The 17418-nt window shown below is 44.0% G+C and overlaps 1 protein-coding gene across 1 annotated transcript in view; it reads right to left on the bottom strand.

Moving 5' to 3' along the window:
* Positions 1 to 506: 506 nt before the first annotated feature.
* The window catches only part of LOC147115026 (A-kinase anchor protein 7-like), a 92920-nt gene continuing 76008 nt past the window's right edge, over positions 507 to 17418 (bottom strand). The window contains exons 7-8 of the mRNA XM_085993269.1: positions 6683 to 6830; positions 507 to 2664 (exon numbers count right to left, since the gene is read on the bottom strand). Of these exons, the coding sequence (XP_085849395.1) occupies positions 2003 to 2664; positions 6683 to 6830 (810 nt within the window). The 3' untranslated portion in view covers positions 507 to 2002. The remainder of the gene's footprint in view (positions 2665 to 6682; positions 6831 to 17418) is intronic.

The raw sequence follows: 17418 nt of genomic DNA, 5'->3' as shown, positions 1-17418 counted from the left end.
GGAGGAAAGAATATGTTCAACCAATAAGTAGAATACCTAAAAAAGCAAAATACTGCGGATGCTGGAAATCTGAAATAAAGACAGAAAATGCTGGAAATTCTCAGCAGGTCAGGCAGCATCTGTGGAGTGAAAAAACAAAGTTGACGTTTCAGGTCGATGACCTTTCGTCAGAACTGGAAAAAGTTAAAGATGTAACAGATTTTAAGCAAGTGCAGGGGAAGGGAAAGGGGGGAGGGAGGAAAGAACAGAAGGGAAGGTCTGTGATAGGATGGAAGGCTCTTTACTTGTCGCATTATCATCTCCTGTGCCCTACACCATCATCCCTTTTGTGATTTAATCACTCCGGTCTTCCACCCTTTCCTGACCTTCCCTTTGTTCTTTCCTCCCCTCCCCTAGCACTTGCTTAAAACCGGTTATATCTCTAAGTTTTACCAGTTCTGACGAAAGGCCATCGACCTGAAACGTTAACTCTTTCTCTCTCCACAGATGTTGCTTGATCTGCTGAGTATTTCCAGCATTCTGTTTTTATTGTAGAATACCTAATCTGGTAATGTATTTGTCGGCTTGCCAAATATGTCCATTTTCCAAGTAGGTTTGAGAACTACACTATGAATATAAATAGGTATGGTAGTCTAATAATTGTAAGGCAGACATTAAGTGTCAGCCTTGGCTCAGTGGTAGCACTCTAGCCTCTGAGTCAGAAAGTTGTGGGATCAATTCTCCCTCCAGAAATTTGAGCACATCATTTAGCCGGACATGTCAATGCAGTACAGAGGGAGTTCTGCACTACTGGAGGGGTCATCTTTTCGACGAGACATTAAACCGAGGCCCTGTCTGCCCTCTCAGGTAGACATAAAAGTTCCATGGCACTATTTGAAGCAGAACAGAGGAGTTCTATCCAGCGTCCTGGCCAATATTTATCCCTCAACCAACATCACTAAATTTTAAAAAAATTATCTGGTCATTATCTCATTCTATTTGTGGGACCATGCGGTGTGTAAATTGGCTGCCTCATTTCCCAACATTACAACAATGACTACACTTCAAAAGTACTTCATTGGCTGTAAAGCACTTTGTAACATTCTGAGGTCATGAAAGGTGTTATATAAATACAAGTTTTTTCTAACGGTTAGTATTTATTAAACAGGCACATTTGGCATCTCAGACTGAAAGGCTGCTTTATTGCTGTAGTCTGTAAATGCAAGTCATCATGTTCAGCCCTCCTCAATGTTGTTGTGGGATCATGGCAGAGATCTCAAGCATGGCATTTAGATAAAATTTGGCTACTGCAACTATAATATTTCCTTAAGTTACAGTAATACAGGCTTTTTTTTTTTGATTGCATTGCATTTTGAGGCAGTTAACTAGTGATTGTGATTATACTTGTTAACTATATTTTGCAATAAAAACAGAAAATGCTGGAGATACTTAGCAGGTCAGGCAGCATCTCTGAAGAGGGAAACAGAGTTAACGTTTCAGGTCGATGACCTTTCATCAGAACTGGAAAAAAGCAGGAAATGGAACAGATTTTTAAGCAAGTTTAGGGGCTGGGAAAGGGGGGAGGGGATGAAAGAACAAAAGGGAAGGTCTGTGATAGGATAGAAGGCAGGAGAGGTTAAGAGACATTAAGAGATATTCAAGGCAAAAGGAGATGGTAATGGGACAGGTTAAGAAACAAAGTATAGCTCTAGATGAAGTGTGAATTGGGCTGGCAGTATCTCCAGCATTTTCTGTTTTTATTTCAGATTTCCAGCATCTGCAGTATTTTCTTTTTGTATAACCTATATTATGTATATGTACTTAGTTTTTATTTTGTCTTTTCCTGGGTATTCTGTGAGATTTTCAGGCAACTGGTGTATAATCTTGGATATCCATATTCTCCCTGGTGGACTGTAGGAACAGCACAGGGACTCTGCAATTGGTAGTATTCCCAGTGGTTGAAGAGCAAAGCAAGCTGACACTGGGCAGATATCCTCCCTCTACCATCCTCCCTGCAATATTCTCAGATATTTTGACAGGATGCACCTGCAGGATTACAAGTGTGAATCAGAGTCAGAATGTTGACAAGGGCAGCAATATTCTGACTCAGTCCAGCTATGTTACTGTTCAGTTCTGCAAAGCCAGACTGGACAGACCTCTCCAACTGATCCATTCCAGACTGCACAATGCACTTGAGATCTTGCATTCCAGTTATTATTGCAGGCAATCCAGACTGGGCAGAATTTTTTTCAGGTTCTGCCTGGATGGCAGACTGCAGGAGATCCAAACTATTTTGTATTGTAACCCGAGTGACCTCTAGACTAGACTGGATAGTTCCTTTTAAATCCACTAAATCATCATGAACTGTGTCAAATCCCTCTTTCTGCGCATGCAGGAACCTAGTTGTGAGGGGATGATTCACTTGCGCAAAAGCATCATGAGGCAATGTGCTTCCCAAAGGACTTTGCATACTTCCTTGCAGGTCTGTAGGCTCTATGGCAGATAGTTCAGTCAGGTGGAGTGCAGAGGCCACAGATTCCTCTTGAAGGTCTTCTGACCCAAATGACTTTCCTGGCTCCTCCTGCTTTGCTGAGCTTTCTGGAGACTTCAGTAGAGGATCAAGGGTTCTGGCCACTCCTGAATTCCCTAAAGGGAAGTTGGAAGAAAGTGGTGTACTAGTCAGTCCTGTTGAAGAGAAAGAAAAGCTGAATTAACAACCAGCAGCTTGAAGTATGGACCACAATTTTTTTGTTTACCTTTAGCCATATTGAAATCATCTTGGCTACCAACATATAAAATTGTTGATATCAAACTAGCTTTCCATTGCATTACTGTTAAATCATAGAATACAAAATTATGTAACCATGGCAATGCAAGAAATCCAACTTCATTTATTAATTTAATGTTATATAAAACATCAAGGAGATAGCTATCTTTGTGGAAAACTTTATAACTGATGGACCCTGGAAATGATGTACAAAGCATTCTAGGAGTCCAGTTTATATCTTTTCACTTGCAATTGATTTTGCTCCAAATCTCTGTTTAGAGTATGATTTTTTTTCTAAAGACCTTTTTGTGCTTTAGAGCTTCAATTATGTTTTGTGCATTTTCCCAGACTAGGTTCTCTTATGCTTACACAGAATGAGCCTAGCCAGATGTAGGTCATACTGCAGTATTGGCTTGTGTACAAGATTGGAAAAGCAAATATGAGGGCGCATGCGAAGGACATTATATGACGATCGAAACATAAGGGGTCCAATTGTTACACCCCCAGGTGACATAATTGTATAATTAAATATTGGGCAGTTTACAGGCAAACTTCTGAATGTAAGAAACACAGGGGCTGCTTATAGAAATGACTAGCACCTTTGAACCCAAAATATCTAAAGTAGATGTGAAATTTGTAACATTCCCCTTTCATACCGCAAAAGGGCAGGTAGGAGCAGAGGCATCTGCATGGATAGTCTCAATCTTAGGAGATAACAATTTCCACAAGTTCTTTACATTGGATATTAGAGGAAGAAAGAAAAGAGTTTGAGGAGATAGTTCATCAAGGAGAAACAGGAGCCCCGGGTTGTCCTTGATCTCCAGGCCATTCTTAGAAGAGAAGGATTTGGCTGCAAATAATTGGACATGACAATCCTTGATGCGATACAGGCAAATCTGGCAATAATGAGGCAAGTTGTGCAATTGAGTTTGCAGCCAGAGTTTATTCTGAAACTCAATTATATAAAAAATTAATTCCATGTCAAATAAATACAATATTTCAATATCTGAACTCATTACATTAGCTTGAAGCGGTTTATTTCCAGTTTCATTAGTTTTCTCCTCTGCTGAAGGCACTGATTCCTTACTGAATTATGATTATACAAACTCATCATATTCATTTATCTCCCCCCATTTGGATATTATTTATATTGGCATCAGTGGGCTATTGAGCGGAGCTCAATTCGGTCCTCACCCAAAAGTTCACATATGTAAAGTCTGTGTTGTTTAGTTAATTAATACACAGACTACCAGAGTAACTTAAAACAGGACTTTACTATTCGAAGGTCAGGGCGAATCTGCCAAATAAATCCTGACACAGCACTTATATACCGGTGTGGTCACCGTCGGTATTACAGTATACAGAAGCCAACAAAGTAGTGCCACACCTAAAATAGTTCTCTTAAAGGTGAACGGTTACATACAATGGTTTTCTTAAAGGTAGACGGATACATACACTACAACATATACATTTCCAGAAGGATTGCTGGATAACAAGCAGGAACCCTGGCAGATTTTCTCTTCTCTTACCTGGGTGTACTAAGGTGAATTATAGCACCCTACCTCCATTCCAGCCAGAAATCAGCTAGTTCAGCTGAATAAACTCATGGCCACAAATCAGTTCTATATTCTCAATTCTCTTTGAATCCCTGTATAAACGCTGGTTTTGAAACCACTACACTGGTCTGAGCATCCTCCGCTAACTGTTGCAAGCTAAATCCTATTCTCCTAGTGCCATCTACAGACAGAAAGTGGAGGTTTTGATCTACTTCATGATTCAAACATTAGGCAAACATTTCTAATGACCACCATACTGAATGGGCTCAGTGAAACATTGTGCCTTTTCAGCAGGAAATTTACATGCAAGAGTAGTATGGTCTTCAGTTGACAGTTCTTTGGTACTAATAGTTGTATTTTCTGCTGTGCCTTCATAAAGCTGAAGGTCATTGTGCTTCACCTTCATAATTATTTTGACAAGTCTGATGGCACTGTCAGCCCTCCCACAGCATTGGCCACATTTAAATTAATCTATGATAATTTTTCTTCCTCAACGAACTTTTCCTCATCCTGCTTCCCATCTGTACATTCTGTTTATTTTAACGCAAAGACTCATTCCTGGAGAGGAGTTTTTGTCTAATATATTTGCTTCCGCGCTGTTTTTTATTTGCTGTGTTATTCTTTCTTGTTTTCCTTTCTATATTGTCTTCTTTCTGCAATGGTAAATGTCCCCCCTTTTTAAGGACAAATGAAAAAGCTAGTATTTTAGTTTCATGTAAAAGCCTGAAAGCCTCATCTCTCTCCCTGGTGGTGCTCTGTCAAAAGAGCAATCAAGCTTGTTTTCACTTTTCAAGCATTCTTCACTTAATGTAAAGGAAGAGTCCATTTCCTCAGTCTGACCAGGTTCTTTATTAGTTACTAACTTTCCTACTTTTTCACTTAATGACTATCCTGACAGATTTCTTCTTACCATTTCCAAATGTCCATTCAAGGGAATATCTGCTAGCTGCAGTTCTCTCGCTTTTGCATCATTAAGAGAAAACAAAATATCTGCTAACTTTTCTTCTGTTGCCACATCACTAGCTGGAACCACCACAGACTGCACATCTGAGTTTGAATTAATTTCACCATTATTCAATTTGGTCTCAAGCGATTTTATGCAGTTACTTAATTGGTCACTTGTAATCATTGCTTCATCAGCATCTACCATCCCATTTCCTTTGCCTGCTCTGGCTGTACTTGTATTTTCTGAACTCTTAGCATTTTCCTAGATGCACTATCACCATAACGATAGCAACCTCACCATCGCCATTCACTTTGTCTTCTAAAATCTCATTGCTATTCACTGTTTGAATAACTGGACTCTGTTACAGAAATATTGAACTCTCATATTACTTTTTCTTCTATAAAGATGAGCTTCTAGTTTTCATTTGGTCAGTTATGAGATCACATAAGAAATAGGAGCAGGAGTAGGCCATTCGGCCCCTCGATTCAATAAGATCATGGCTGATCTGATCTTGGCCTCAACGCCACTTTCCCGCCCGCTCCCCATAACCCTCGACTCCCCTGTAGCTCAAATATATGTCTATCTCCGCCTTGAATATATTCAATGACTTCGCCTCCACAGCTCTCTGGGGTAGAGAATTCCAAAGATTCACAACCCTGAGAAGAAAAAATTTCTCCTCATCTCTGTTTTAAATGGGCAACCCCTTATCCTGAAACTATGCCCCTAGTTCTAGATTCTCCCGAGGGGAAGCATCCTCTCTGCATCTACCTTGTCAAGCCCCTTCAGAATCTTATATGTTTCAATAAGATCCCCTCTCATTCTTCCAAACTCCAATGAGTATAGGCCCAACCTGCTCAACCTTTCTTCATAAGGCAACCCCTTCATCTCAGGAATTAACCTAGTGAACCTTCTCTGAACTGCCTCCAATGCAAGTATATCCCTCCTTAAATAAGGAGACCAAAACTGTACGCAGTACTCCAGGTGTGGTCTCACCAGTGCCTTGTACAGTTGTAGCAAGACTTCCCTACTTTTATACTCCATTCCCTTTGCAATAAAGGCCAACATTCCATTTGCCTTCCTAATTGCTTGCTGTACCTGCATGCTTCATGCTGTACCTTCATGTACAAGGACACCCAGATCCCTCTGTACCGCAGCATTTTGTAGTCTCCATTTAAATAATAATTTGCTTTATTTTTCCTACCGAAGTGGATAATCTCACATTTTCCTACATTATACTACATCTGCCAAATTTTTGCCCATTCACTTAACCTATCTATATCCCTTCGCAGACTCTTTGTGGCCTCCTCACAACTTGCTTTCCCACCTATCTTTGTATCATCAGCAAATTTGGCTACAGTACACTCAGTCCCTTCATCCAAGTCATTAATATAGATTGAAAATAGTTGAGGCCCCAGCACTGATCACCATACCTACCTACATTTATTGAGCTCTCACAATGGTAATAACCAGAGGGCTGTTTTTCCTTGCGCATTGAGCAGAGATCAATACGTGTAAACACTTCTGTGCCAAAGACAGCATTTTCATATTCCTTGTAGAGCTCTGGGCAGATTTTTCGAAAGCCCTGAAATAGAAAACAACACAACTAGAAAAGCCTTAGCTTCATTATCGATCTATTGTTTAGAATTGGTGTATGAGTCTGTATCAGTACAGGGGTACCAGAAATCTAACATTAACTATTGAATTATCAGTTTTAAAATGATCTAAATGTTAGTTTAACCATGTTGATAGGCTACATTACTTCCTGAATACTAGTCATCCCCCATTGATTTGTAGATTTTGGATCAAGTCATCAACATTAAGTATGATCTACAGTTATGATGTTTTAAAATATTAATCTTGCCGAATTTTATTTCTCTCTTCCCGCACTCCTAAACAGAGAACTATTCTAGATCCTAAACATCTTCTGGTACCTCACCCAAGTGGCCATTCTGTGCAAGTCTAGATAGTAATTTTTTTAAGTACATATCAGAGCCAGAATACTGCTATACATAGTCTACTAGTGAAAGCAAAGTTTGATAGAATTTTTACAATTTTTAAACAGCACGACATCATATTCCCATGTTGCTATTTGTGCCTGCGCTCACCAACCTTATTTACCACGCTTCATAAGTTTATACACATGCACTGTAAACCTAGCCTAGACCTTCTTGTATTCTCTCTTAGTCTTAACCTATCTAATGCCTTACTATTTCTTACTCTAGTGCTACCTGTCTCTCCCAATTCTTTGTGCACTTTGTTTCTCCTTTCTAATGCTACATCCTGGTGCCCACCCCCCTACCAAATTAGTTTAAACCCTCCCCAACAGCACTAGCAAACCCTCCAGTGAGGATGTTGATTCCGGCTCTGTTGAGGTACAACACATCCGGCCTGTACAGGTCCCACCTCCCCAGAACTGGTCCAAATGTCCCAGGAATCTAAAGCCATCCCTCCTGCACCATCTCTCCAGCCATGCATTCATCTGCTCTATCCTTCTATTTCTATATACTGACTAGCTCGTGGCACTGGGAGTAATCTGGAGATTACTACCTTTGAGGTTCTGCTTCTTAATCTCTTTCCTAGCTCCCTAAAATCAGCCTGCAGGACCTCATCCCTCTTTCTACCTATGTCGTTGGTACCGATGTGGACCACGAACTCTGTCTGTTCACCCTCCCCCCTCAGAATGTTCTGCGTCCGCTCAGGTGACATCCTTGACCCTGGCACCAGGGAGGCAACATACCATCCTGGGATCACGTCTGCAGTTGCAGAAATGCCTGTCTGTTCCTCTAACTATTGAATCCCCTACCACTGTTGCTTTCCTGATCTTCCTCCTCCCTGCCCTGTACAGCTGAGTCACCCGTGGTGCCGTGGACTTGGTTCTGGCTGTACTCCCCAGAGGAACCATTGCCCTCACCAGTATTCAGTCCTGAATACTGGTTAGAGAGTGAGATACACTCAGGGAACTCCTTCATTACCTGCCTGGTCCTCCTTGTCTGTCTGATGGTCACCCATTCCCTCTCTGCCTGCTCGCTGTTACGCTGCGGGGTGATCACCTCCTGAAACATGCTATCCACATAGCTCTCAGCCTCACGGATGCACCGCAGTGATGCCAGCTGTTGCTCAAGCTCCGAAACCTCCTCCAGCCGATGACACTTCCTGCACAAGTGGTTGTCCAGGACATTGGAAGCATCCTGGAGTTCCCACATGGCACAAGATGTGCATTCCATGGGACTGGGGTGCCCTGCCATGTCTCTATTTATTCAACTATTAACTAATTTACAGAAATAAACTTAATACTAAGGGGGAAAAGTTGAGTCGCACCCCCTTTGGGGCGCCAACTTTGCCGGGGCGCTACATTTAGCGGCAAAAAAATTAGCGCCCCCATGGCCGAAATTCATCGGTAGCGCCCCAAAAGCACTACTAGAAGCGCCCTGCCTCCCTCTTGGGGCACTGCGAGGGAATATCGCGGTGTTACGTACTGCACTGCCATGCTCTGTGGCACGTCGCGCCGCGGTACTGCAGGCCTTCCTCCCCTTCTTAAAGGGGAGGGGCCTTGCGCAGTGCGACCCGGGGCCCAGCTGGGCCAATAGGGATCGGAGTGCCGGCAAAAGAGCTTGGCACTCAAGAGAAGTGCTGGGCTCACGGAGCGCAGCCGGCACTCCACGGGGGGGGGGGGGGGGGGGGGGGCTGGTCAGGAGGCTGGGGATGGCAACGGGGGCAGGTGCTGGCAGGCGGCCAGCAACAAAAATGGCCACCCATGACCTCGCCTTTCATTAGCATCGCCCCGGCTGCAGGTACGCCCCCATCCCGTCGGACATAGCGTTCGGCGGTAAGTCAGGGAACGCTACCGAAGATCGCGGCCAGGGCGCTGCGCACGGCAATGACGTCATCGCCAGCGGCACAGGGCGCTAACGGTTACTGCCGCCGCTAATATCCTGCTGAATTTCTTGGGAGGCGTTGGCGGTGCTGCGCCCGGGCGCTAGTTGCTTTGCACCCCGTTAGCACCCTCTTCGGGCTCTAACAGGAGGTGCAAAGCAAACAAATTTTTCCTCCTAAGAGTCTTAAAAGTCGGGCCTGCCTTTCTCTGCAGCCTCTTCTCTCGCTCTCTTAGTTAAAGTCTTTATTCAAATGATTATTTATAGTTACATTAATTAGTTTATCTAGTTAAGTTATAGAGAAAAAAAAGTTAATACTCACCTACCAATCACCTATCTGTTGTCCTGTGACATCACTCCTTGTTTTTTGCTGTTCTTTTGGAATTCGCCAGATTTGTACTGCCTATGGTATTGCCTACTCCTTCCAGGTCCATGTTGTCCTCGGGCCCTGCTCTCTTTACTCTCTGCCTTCGGTCTTGCTTACTCCTTCCAGGTCCACACTGTCCGAGACCCCCCTCTCTTTATTCTCTGCCTCTAGTGCTGCCAACTCCTTCCATGTATGATCACAAGAAAAAGTGGAATACATATCTATTTCACTATTATAATACTGATTTATATCGTACGTCATACTTGAACTCCATCTCCTCTCCAGAGTCCTGGATGTGATATTACCTCCCATATTTTGCTCATCTTTCCTGAAACTCCTTGTTTGAATCTCTCCAAATCAGCTATCTATCCCTGTCACAGCACTAAACAGCCCTAACCAAAGTGACATCCACCGTGATTGTGTCCATAGTGTATATGCCTCCTCGTCCTCTCTGCAGCCTTAGAGATGATCAAGCACATCATCCTGATCCAACAACTCTCCTCCATTGTCCAGCTGAGTGGGACTGCACTTGATATCATTCTTGCATCTGATGGCAGCCAACATATCTCCAACAACAGCTTCTGTTCTCTTCCCGGCATGATTATATCTGGAGTCCCCCAAGGATCTATTCTTGGACCGTTCCTCTCCCGCAACAAATAGCTGCCCCTTGGTGATAGTAGCCTCAGACACGGGGTCAGCTTCTTTGTATATGTTGATGACATCCAGCTTTAACTCTCCACCACCTCTCTCAACCCCTCCAGTGCTTCTGATGTCAGGTTGTTCTTCAGACGTCTTACCCGCAGAGTCTCAACAACCCGCTCTCAAATGGGAAAGTCTGAGGAGCCTGGGATTTTGGGCCTCGGACCTCATTATCATATCGGTAGGAGCCCCCGCAGGTTGAAGCCCCATTTTCCAGGTAAGTGATTGGGATGCATAGCGTGGGTCTGGAGGAGGAATGGGTGGGCCTCGGAGTCCATGATCAGAGGGCTGTCGGGCGTTAGGTAAGAAGATCAGAGGGGGTGGGCAGGGCGTGGGCCTGAAATTTTGTTGGGGGAAATCGGCATTACTTTCAGTTGGGGGGGGGGGGGGGGGGGGGAAGGGGGGGGGGAACAGCAGTATTGTGGGGTGCAGTGGGTGATCAGAAAGTTGTCAGGGGTCGAGTAAGAAGATCGGGGCGGGGCAGGTTGGAGTTGGGAGTGAGGTCGGATATCTCAGGACCGATACACTGATGATAATGGTAAGTAGTTACCTTTTTTTTTTTTTTAAATTCAGTGCTGTTTAGCGTTGGTTTTCCTGAGGGTAAACATCACTGGCGCTGGCCGCCTCAGACAAAAAACAAATTTGCAAGAAGGAGCAGAAGCAGGTGTTAGACCATTAACATATTCAAATAAGGAGCCTAACACCTGCTTCAGACATAGGCAAACAACGCTTTGTTTGGCCCATACCAAAATGATGTCCGCCTCAGCCTGCACCAGATGTGGGCGGAAGTGGAGGCGACCACCATTTATTTGCCGAAACCGGCCTTAACTGCCGGTGCTGAGCAAGGGAATTCCTAGCCCCTAGTCTTGGATGAGCTACAATTTCCTTCGATTCAACACTGAGAAGACCAAAGCCATTGTTCTTGGCCCCCATCACAAACTCTGTATCCTTGCCATCAAATACATCCCCCTCCCCAGCCACAAGCCTAGAAACTGATAGCAACCCATGCCTGTTCAGAAAACTGCAGGCAGCATGTAAAGTTTGGGCTACCAGCTAGCTAACATGGTTGTACCATTCTTTGGAGTGCTGAACACGCTGTTGAGTGGCTGAACGCTCAGCTGGGGGCCCAAGTTTGTGTGAGGCTAGTACCAATTAAAGCTAGCCTGCACTACTTAAAGGCAGTCTGCACTTCTTAAAGGGGAGGTGCCTTCTGCCAGCAACAGGTGGTGGAAGTGATTGTGAAGCCCATCAGGAAAACAAGATTGAGTAATGGCTCAACAGGCCAGAGAACGGACTCCAAGATTCTCCGATGCTGAGAGATGGCAGCCTCAGAATCTCCCCATTCAACATTGTTCAGATGGTGAATGGAAGGGAATGTAACTGCTACCTGCATCAATTGAGTGCATTAATAATTAGTACCAACCCATGTTTCAGCACAAGTTTAAATTTATTTTGCACATTAAACATTAGTATTTCTACTGACATTTTCCTAGTCTTGATCCCCAGTTTCCATTCCTCATTCTCCACCAATTTCCTTTAACAGAAACACACCCCTAAACCCTAAAAGACCATACTAATTTCTAAGAGAATCGGGTTTAAAATGACAAACCATTACCTATTCTATTTGTTAAATAGAACATAAGAAATAAGAGCAGGAGTAGGCCATTTGGCCCCTTGAGCCTGCTCCGCCATTCAATAAGATCATGGCGGATCTTCTACCTCAACTCCACTTTCTTGCACTATCCCCATATCCCTTGATTCCCTTAATATCCAAAAATCTATCGATCTCTGTCTTGAATATACTCAATGATTTAGCCTCCACAGCCCTCTGGGGTACAGAATTTCAAAGATTCACCACCCTCTGAGTGAAGAAATTTCTCATCTCAGTCCTAAATGGCCGACCCCTTATTCTGAGACTGTGACCCCCTGGTTCTAGACTCCCCAACCAGGGGAAATATTGGTAATAGGGAAGCAAATCTGTGGAAATTTTTATGGTACATCTATGGTGTGCAAACAGCCATCATCCTACCCAGAAGGCACTGCACAAATAAATAGCTTCTTTCTGCTTCTACCAACAAAATCAGTAAACACGTTAGACTGAAACAGTAATCTGCTGGGAGCGAGAGATTAATATGGCAGCATTCCACTTTAACTGGTTCGGAGAAGGATATTTAAGTGAAAAATCAAGTTATGCATTCAGTTCATATTTTGCAAAGAGAAGGATTTTAGGGATATTTAAATAGGGAGCCCTCGTGTTAAAATGAACAATCTTTATTACCAGAAAATCTTGTGACTTATACTTCCCAATCAGCAAAGCATTATTCTTTCCGAATGTATAAGTAACACTAGTTTCACCAGCATTAAAAACCTGCATAAAATACAACTGATAAATTGCATTCAAGATAAATATTTTTATCTTCAGGCTGGAGTTCATGTCTCCCTGCCACACTTTTCCTCAAAGGTGCAGATGTAGGCCTTGGTCCACAGCTTGAACACTTGTTCTTAAACACTAAATTACAAATTCCATCTTGCTTCTAGAAAAAATGAATGTCCTTCATTCATCATCTCATTCTGACAATACGCTCACTTGCCACATCCTATCTGGATTGGTTTAAGAGAGTGCAAGTGGGGACTATGAAAAATCAGCGATCAATTATTTAATTTTTTTTCCATATTTATGGGAATTTGTAGCTTGGTAGTGTTGTGACAAGTTTAAAGTGACCCCCTTGCTGCATTTCTCTGTATCAAAGAAATACACCTATTAATTGATGTGTTAATATCACTCTAAAGAGGGTTGTCTGATTCACTTGGATATGCACTTGAAATGCCGTGGCCTGCACAGCTACGGACCAAGAGCTGGAAAGTGGGATTAGGCTGGATAGCTCTTTTTCAGCCGGCATAGACACAATGGGACAAATTGCCTCCTTCTATGCAGTAAACTTCTATGATTCTATGATCCAGAGAATCACAGAGCTGGAGGACACAGTGCTGGAGATAACTGGAGGGGCAGTCACTGAGGCTGTGGCAATCAGCGAAGTTGAAAGCATTGCTGATGATGATGGTATGCTCATAGCGAATCCTTCTTCTCACATCTCATTTCCCCCTCATCCCACAATCTCTTCTCCTCACTTACAAGCTGCTGATGGTGTAAACATGTGCATCTTGTTTCATCCCCCTCCCACAACCACAACCCACCCTTGTACCTTTCTCCTTTCAGATACCCAAGAAGTCCCACCAGTCCAGCCTGCCCCCAATGTTATGGAGGAGGAGATTGAAGGAGAAGAGGCACTGTCACTCGATCTGACACTCCCAGCTACCAGCTCAGAAAATGGCACTGTGCGAACTTTAGAGGGTGGTATAGAGGCGGGATCTGCACGCGGTGAGTCACCGGGCACAAGTGGGCTGCAGCCAGGCCAGAGGGAAAGGGTAGCACGGTTGCCAGCTCCCCGGAGGGAGAGTTTGCGCACGAGTTCTGCTGCACAGGACTCAGACGATGTCCTCAATGGACCGGCCTTCAGAAGGAGGGTGGTGGGCATGCGCACAGAAATGCTGGGTGCAATGGCAAGTCTGCCAGAGAGCCTCGTCAGTGTCAAAAATCATGGAGGAGTCCAGCTCCAACATTGCACGGGGTTTTGCGCAGAGCTTGGAGCCCATGATTTCCAGGATGGAAATGATGGCCAACTCCATTAGAATGGGTGTTTCAGCGGCAGCAGCGGGGCTATAAAAGCCCCAGAGACCCAGGTAAGGCCTCAGTGCGTCGGCGGGAATTCAGCGGCAGCAGCGGGGCTATAAAAGTCCCAGAGACTAGGTAAGGCCTCAGTGCGTCGGCGGGTGTTTCAGCGGCAGCAGCGGGGCTATAAAAGTCCCAGAGACCAGGTAAGGCATACCAGTCTCCAGTCTGGGAACTCAAAGGGAAGGAGAGAGGTAAAAAGTAATCCAAGTGTGACGTCACCAGAAAGCGGGTAAGTGATTGGTTGGTAAGTATTTCTCCCTTTTTAAGCTTAAACTTTGAGGTTTATAGTTTCTAAGGTGCGATATTCATCATCTAGAATCGGGACAGAGGGTATTTAAAAATATCAAATTTAATTAATTACATAAAATGGGAGATCAGGTGATGTGTTGCTGCTGCAATATGTGGGAGCTGGTGGACACCATTGATGCTCACGGTGATCACATTTGCAGTAAGTGTTGGCTGCTCGAGGAATTCCGGCTCCGTGTTGAAGAGCTGGAGTCCGAGCGTCAAACACTGAGACACATCAGGGAGGGGGAGAGTTACCTGGACTCTGTGTATCACGAGGTAGTCACACCAATTAGATTAATTAATTCAGATGTAGTCCGTGGCCAGGGTCAGGATGGTGTGACTAGAAGTGAGGCAGGTACGGGGATCCAGGAGGTAGTGTTGGAGGAGCCGCAGCCCTTGCACTTGTCCAACAGGTTCAAGGCTCTTACTCCCTGTGAGGATGGGAACAGGGACTGTGGGGAGGATGAGCAACCTGGCCACAGCACCGTGGAGCGGGGGGCCATTCGAGTGGGGGGGGGGGGGGGGGGGAGTTAAAAGAAATGTTGTAGTGGTAGGGGATAGTATCGTTAGGGGGATAGATAGAGTTCTTTGCAGCCGAGAGCGAGAGTCCCGAAGGCTGTGTTGCCTGCCCGGTGCCAGGGTTAAGGGCATCTCCTCTGGACTGGAGAGAAACTTGGAGTGGGAGGGGGAGGATCCAGTTGTCGTGGTCCATGTTGGTACCAACGATAGATAGGACAAGGAAGGAGGTTCTGCTGAGGGAGTTTGAGCAGCTAGGGGCCAAATTAAAAAGCAGAACCACAAGGGTAATAATCTCTGGATTATTACCTGAGCCACGAGCGAATTTGGCTAGGACAAATAAAATTAGAGAGTTAAATGCGTGGCTCAAAGACTGGTGTGGGAGAAATGCGTTTTGCTTCCTGGGACACTGGCACCAGTACTGGGGCAGGAGGGAGCTGTTCCATTGGGACGGGCTTCACTTGGCCAGTGCTGGGACTAGAGTCCTGGCGGATCATATAACTAGGGCTGTAGAGAGGGCTTTAAACTAACTAGTGGGGGGGGGGGGAGGTTCCGAGAGAGCAAATAATAAAAATGACAACAGAGAAGGTCATAGACTTAGGTAGCAGTGGGGAAATTAAAAGCAAGAGCGTGTCAGGAAGGGGCAGAAGGTATGGAGTAAAAGGTAAAGTAATTAAAAGGGCAAAAGCAGGAACTAAGTGTCACAAAACATATTTGAAAGTTCTCTATCTGAATGCACGTAGCATTCGTAACAAAATAGACGAGTTAATGGCACAAATAACTACATATGGGTATGATCTTGTGGCCATTACAGAAACATGGCTGCAGGGTGACAATGCCTGGGAATTAAACATACCAGGTTATTTAACGATCAGGAAGGACAGGCAGGAAGGAAGGGGAGGTGGGGTGGCTATGTTAATAAAGGAAGGAGTCACTGTAATAGAGAAATGATATTGGGTCAAAAGATCAGGATAATGAAACAGTTTGGGTGGAGATAAGGAATAATAAGGGGAAAAAAACACTAGTGGGCGTAGTCTATCGGCCTCCGAACAGTTGCAACTCTGTTGGACGGAGTATCAATCAGGAAATAGTTGAGGCTTGTAACAAGGGAACATCTATAATTATGGGGGATTTTAACTATCATATTAATTGGACAAATCAAATTGGGCAGGGCTGCCTTGAGGATGAGTTAATTGAGTGTATTAGGGATGGGTTTCTTGAGCAGTATGTAACTGAACCGACCAGGGGTCAAGCAACCTTAGATCTGGTCCTGTGTAACGAGACAGGATTAATTAAAAATATCCTAGTAAAGGATCCCCTTGGAATGAGTGACCATAACATGGTTGAATTCCATATTCAATTAGAGGGTGAGAAGGTTGGATCTCAAACAAGCATGCTAAGCTTGAATAAAGGAGACTATGAAGGTATGAGAGCAGAATTGAGTAGAGTGGATTGGGAAAATAGATTAAAAGGGTAAGACGATACATGATGAGTGGTGTACATTTAAGGAGTTATTTTACAACTTCCAAAAAATATATATTCCACTGAAGAAAAGGGTGTAAAAGAAAAGACAGCCATCCGTGGCTAAGTAAAGAAATTAAGGATAGTATTCGAATAAAAACAAGGGCATATAAGGTAGCCAAATCTAGTGGGAGGATAGAGGATTGGGAAAACTTTAAAAGACAGCAAAGAATAACAAAAAGATTGATTAAGAAAGGGAAGATAGATTATGAAAGTAAATTAGCAAAAAATATAAAAATGGATAGTAAGAGTTTTTATAGTTATATAAAAAGAAAAAGGGTGGCTAAAGTAAATGTTGGTCCCCTTAGAGGATGAGACCGGGAAATTAATGGTGGGAAATATGGAGATGGCAAAAACACTGAATGAATATTTTATATCAGTCTTTACATTAGAAGACACTAAGAATATCCCAACACTGGACAAACAGGGGGCTAAAGGGGGGGGGGGGGGGGGGTGGGGAGGAGCTAAACACGATCAAAATCACTAAGGAAGTGGTACTCGGTAAAATAATGGGACTCGAGGCGGATAAATCACCTGGACCTGATGGCTTACATCCTAGGGTCTTGAGGGAAGTGGCGGTAGGGATTGTGGATGCATTGGCAATAATTTTCCAAAACTCCCTGGACTCAGCAAAGGTCCCAGCAGATTGGAAAACTGCTAATGTAACACCCTTATTTAAAAAGGGCAGTAGACAGAAGGCTGGAAACTACAGACCGGTTAGCCTAACATCTGTGGTAGGTAAAATTTTGGAGTCCATTATTAAGGAGACAGTAACAGGACATTTGGATTATCAGAATTTAATAGGACAAAGTCAGCATGGTTTTATGAAGGGGAAGTCATGTTTGACAAATTTGCTGGAGTTCTTTGAGGAAGTAACATATAGGGTGGATAAAGGGGAACCAGTGGACGTAGTGTATTTAGACTTCCAAAAGGCATTTGACAAGGTGCCACACAAAAGATTATTGCTTAAGATAAAAAAATCACAGGATTGGGGGTAATATTCTGGCATGGATAGAGGATTGGCTATCTAACAGAAGGCAGAGAGTTGGGATAAATGGTTCATTCTCAGACTGGCAATCAGTAACTAGTGGTGTTCCGCAGGGGTCGGTGCTGGGTCCCCAACTCTTTACAATCTATATTAACGATTTGGAGGAGGGGACCGAGTGTAACATAT

Source organism: Somniosus microcephalus, chromosome 7 (assembly GCF_052327205.1).
Source record: "Somniosus microcephalus isolate GS21.2 chromosome 7, FLI_Smic_1.0, whole genome shotgun sequence".
Classification (NCBI taxonomy): domain Eukaryota; kingdom Metazoa; phylum Chordata; class Chondrichthyes; order Squaliformes; family Somniosidae; genus Somniosus; species Somniosus microcephalus.
This window is presented reverse-complemented; position numbering and strand designations above follow the sequence as displayed.